The 4,864-nt window shown below is 40.6% G+C and overlaps 1 protein-coding gene across 3 annotated transcripts in view; it reads right to left on the bottom strand.

Moving 5' to 3' along the window:
- Positions 1–3,448: 3,448 nt before the first annotated feature.
- Positions 3,449–4,864, bottom strand: part of LOC103132670 (conglutinin-like) — a 2,996-nt gene continuing 1,580 nt past the window's right edge. For all 3 annotated transcript variants that reach the window (XM_016667514.1, XM_016667515.1, XM_016667516.1), the window contains 3 exons: positions 4,803–4,844; positions 4,465–4,530; positions 3,449–4,202 (listed from right to left, as the gene is read on the bottom strand). In XM_016667514.1, the coding sequence (XP_016523000.1) occupies positions 3,820–4,202; positions 4,465–4,530; positions 4,803–4,844 (491 nt within the window). In that variant the 3' untranslated portion in view covers positions 3,449–3,819. The remainder of the gene's footprint in view (positions 4,203–4,464; positions 4,531–4,802; positions 4,845–4,864) is intronic.

Genomic DNA, 4,864 nt, shown 5'->3' with positions numbered 1-4,864 from the left:
ATGTAGATATTAAATGAGAAGGACCCCAAGATGAAACCTTGGGGTACCCCACATATGACTTCTGTCTTCTGTTACCTATTGGCAAGAAGAATCTCAGTCCTTTAGGTAAGACGTAAACCAGTCAAGCACTGTGCCAGAGAGTCCGACGCAGATCTCCAGTCACTTGAATAATAAGTCATGGTCGACAGTGTCGTGTTGATGTGGTGTTTTGTGTTATGTCCTGATTTGATCACACAAATCAATAATCAAGAAACATTTGTCATCCTTATTTTTTGACACATAATTCATAATACCCAAATTAGATAGCTTCAAGCATAATGGAAATAAGAAACTCTTGAACTGTATGACCAAAATAGGCCATGAGTCTGAGCAACCATTTGTCTGAGCAAGAAACAATAATGGAGCATTCAAAGTGAACACTTTATCCTGATTTTAAAAAATGCCAAAACAAAATAAAACAAACGTCTAAAAGTTTAGTGGATTCCACAACAGACATCCCAATCCTTTATACAAGTATGGTTAGTTTATAGTTTTCTGTGGTGCACCATGAAAAGGAATTATTTCTTCTGAACTCTTTGTCGATGGAAGTCGAAGCTGGTCCTTATGAACGTTTAACTTGCATAGTAGTTTCAGTGGGTTCAATGAGACACGTTAACCTCAAAACCTCCTACTGTTGTCATCTTCTGCCACCAGCTCGCCACCAGGGGGCTCCCTCAGCTCTCTCCTGACGCTCCACCTTGCGTCTTATACTCCTCCAGGAGTATAAGAGGAGCCTCCTACCAACACTTCCACGCCAGAGTTTTGACCCTTGTGGTTTGACCGAGCCCGGAAATCGGATCATGTCCGGAACCAGTCTAGCTCGCTAGCAGGAATCTGGATCTCCTCGACCGAGGAGTCCTGAGACAGCGAGCATCACCAAGTCGGCTTCCGTCTCCCTCTGCTTCCCCGGGCAGACGTTCTTTGGACCCCGTAAGCCCAGCATGTTATTCCCCAAGCTCTGCCAGCCTTGTATACTCACCTCTCCGGATCTGTCCTTTCAGAGCCCAGCCCCGACGCTTCTGGCCTGCCTGCCGTTTACGGATTCCCCATTCATACCACATTATTACTCTTGTAAATAAAACCCTTAATCTCCAGTCTTCCTGAGTGTTTTGCTGCATGTGGGTTCAGAACATTCCTAAAATCGTGACACCTACGACGTGATAGACCTTACTTTCTGTTCTGCACTCATCACCTTGAATAAAAAGTTAATTCACAGAATTGGTTTCAGGTTACCAGCAACATGACTTCCTGCCATTGCAGAAGTGGTGACAGAACTGAGTACTGGACAGCCTTAACGCTTCTGCTAAGGCAGGGGTGCCCAAACTTTTTGAGAGCAAGATCTACTTTTTCTCTCACCAGCCGCCTGTGATCTACCTCATGACACAAAGACATAAAAATTGCAAATTAAACTCTATTGACTTATTTTATATGCGAATATGCATCAGCTATAACAGAAATAATAAAAGTGACAGAAAACCTAACGCAGTTTCTTCCTCAGTGAGATTCTGACAATGGGAGCAGCTTACTGGTTTCTCAGTCAGAAGCTGGTTACAAACCTGAGGCCAGCAGGTGTCAGTCAGTCAGGGTAGATCTGAAATTTGGTTTGATGACCTCAGTATGAGAAACTAACCAAAGAGCCCAGAAAAGGTAAAGGCAAATCTTCTGAAGTCGGGATATAATTAATTTAATTTCACATAATTGTCGCTGTAGAATTAGTTAAAACTTAATGAAATATATTTGTCCTATTTGATGTTTGTTGTGACGTATACTCACATACGAACGAGGTAATTAGTCCAAGTTTGTCGTTTATTGAATGTTCAGAAACTACAGCGGGTGTGATGAGCCACAGCAAAGATAAACAAAGGTAAAACAACCCGAACAGAAACTACTCCTACCTTTTTACTTTCTGTCTCTTTGTCGTTTAAGCACACCTGTTGCCGTGGCAACCGCCTGCGCCCCGCAAGCCGAGCAGAGATTATGTTAAAAACACAACATTCAGTTCGTTGCAATATCACGTTTCCAGGCTTGATATTTATTCCTCGATTATTAATAAGCCTCTCATGAACACAGCGGTGGTTGAGCAGCTAATTTAAACTCCTGCTCTGCTCGTCAGTCGATCTTTGAGTCGCCCTTTTTTTTTGTTGTTTTTTTTGTTGATAGAACCGAAACGCACTGAATTGCGCAACACCTTGTTCAAACAATAATTACTGAGATTATTAATTTTAACACGTCTCGTTGATTTTTTTTTATAATTATTCTTTTTTAATGAAGCTACAAACGTTTAGGATCTTAGTGAATATTTTTAATAATCCCGTCAGAAGAGGAAGTGCTGGTCTCAGCGGCCTGGTGGCGTTCAGATTGTCATCTGCCGAGATCGACTCAAAACCTTCCGCGATCGACCGGTCGATCGCGATCGACGTATTGGGCACCCCTGTGCTAAGGCAATCTGGCCCTGCTGATTTCACAACTGAACCTCCCAAAGGAGAATAATAACATTTTATAGATAAAAAAAAAATTAAATAATTGACCTCACTAAATTAGCATTCCTCATCTTCTTCTTTGAAAACAGTTTTTGTCTTGTTATTGGCCCTAATATTATGAAATCACTGTCCCAGCACTATAGCTTTTATTACTAAGAGTAAATTTCAGACAGCTGTGTTTTATTGCTTCTCAGATTTGATTATAAAACAAGGTGTTGCTTAATCTCAAATATGATAAACAATATGGAAAACTTTTGCAGTGCCATTGTCTTTTCAGAGAGGCTAGCTGTTGACGCAGCAAAATTGTCTACCAATTTCTGAATGAGGTTACGAATGTTGATCTGTAAGAAGCAGTCTGTGGATCCATAAATGTACTGTGGTCAGAATGAGAAGAAAGGATTTAGGGTTAAGTCCTATCACTGTCAGGATCCTGGGTTGTGAGGTTGTTTTGTAGTTTGATTTCATTCCAGTTTAATTATTTTGTGTCACTTTCTTATTTTGTTTAGATCTGTCCTGTCCCTGTTTTCCTTTAGTTCAGTTCTTCTTAGTGTTTCTACTTCTGTTTATTTCTTACAGTTTATTTTTGTTGCCTCAAGTTTTATTAGGTTTCCAGCTACTCTTTGGTGTTAGATTTATTTCCTGTTCCCCTGTGTGTCCTCCCTCGCCCCCTGTGCCACTTCCTCTCTCCTCAGCCTGCATCCTGCTCCATTCACTCACACCTGCAGTCAGGCAGCTCATCAAAACAGGTCTTTTGTTTAGCATGTAACCTCCCCAGTACTCTCATCCTCCTCTCTGCCTCCCAGAGGAATGATATCATTTTTCATTCACTCAGGGTTGTTTTTTCTAAGTTTAAGGCTACATCTCAAACATAACTGGACTAGTTATGATAAGGTAAACTAGATTGAAAGGACAGAAATTAGACCATTTAATCTGTCAGTCAAATCTTTACTAATGATAAAGAATGAAACTTAATAAAAGTGTATACCGTATGTTTCACATTGAGTTCCACTAATGACTATTAATATACTATTAAAAAATTCATTTAAAAAATCAATTCATACTTAACTTTATTAAGTATAAACACGTAAATATATTCTGTCATATGTACAGGATCTGTGAAATAGTTATTAGACTGAGTGTGGATAAACTCCATCAGGACGAGCAGAACAGGACTGAGTGATGAAAGCAGTCTGAATGCACTAATCTGGATTAAGTTGTAAAAAGGCTGAAGCACCGCATTACAAAGGTTAGCTAAAGTCATATCTAGATTACTCAGGCAGCTGCCTGGTGGATGATCTTTCTACAGCTGACAGATGATGTCAGCGTCCAGAGAACAGTCTGGTGTCACTCTCCAGGTGCCGTCTTCAGCTGCCATGCTGCAGCCGCTGTCCTGAATGCTCTGATCCGGCTGTCTTTCTCCCCATTTCGTAAAGGTCAGAGGTCGATTTTTCATGTCGGACTGGAAGTTCCCTTCTGCTTTTCTCATGTTGATGTTGATCCAGGCTCTTTTCTCATGTTGACCCATCAGCTGAAGCAGCATGTGGTTCTCCTCCTCACTCTGGGGCAGAGCCAGCTCCAAGCCTCGTTGGTCGCAGAAATCTGCAGCCTTCTGGAAAGATCCTCTCTCCTTGTTGGACACAAAGTATTTCTGACCCACCTTCCTCACAAAGTCAAAGGTTATAGCTGGAAAAACATGCAGAAAATTTGGGGAAAAAGATTCAAATTTGCTGAGCACTTGAAATAATCGTGTGGCTGTCCTCCAAGTCACTGCTTTTAGTCCTCTATTAACTTTGCTGCATAATGATATTTAGATGTTTGTCATACATGGAAAGAAAATGTGTAAAACTCTAAATTAGACATTGAGAAAACATTAGATCCTCAGTAACTCTAAAACAGCTTTTGCTGATCTAATTCTTGGCTGATCAGAATTGAATAGAAAACCCACCAAGGTCCAGCTTAGCGGTGATCTTCATCTGTTCCTCAATATCCCGTCTGAAAGAACCAAAGATTTCTGGATAAAACAGAACAAGTTTGGTTACCAAAGTTCATTTGGCTGCAGCTCAGAAATATTTTCCACTAGTTTTCTCTACATTAATATGCTATTCCAATAATAACTTGCATTGCATAACAGTGAAAAATGTCAGTCTTGGATTTTAAATTGGTGACTTGGTCTGTTAAAAGATGAGAAACGTTTTACTGCGCTACTGTCGTGTTGAAGTTTCAGTGAATGTAATATTATCATAACTTCATTTATTCAAGTCAGTTTCAGTAAACAGTCATCACCTCGTCCCCACACGCCAACGGGTCCAGGTCGTCCAGTTGCTCCTACATATGCAGGATTCCCG

The sequence above is a fragment of the Poecilia formosa genome, unplaced genomic scaffold (assembly GCF_000485575.1).
Source record: "Poecilia formosa unplaced genomic scaffold, Poecilia_formosa-5.1.2 Scaffold1202, whole genome shotgun sequence".
NCBI lineage: Eukaryota > Metazoa > Chordata > Actinopteri > Cyprinodontiformes > Poeciliidae > Poecilia > Poecilia formosa.
The sequence above is the reverse complement of the archived record's forward strand: the minus strand, read 5'-3'. Positions and strand labels throughout refer to the sequence as shown.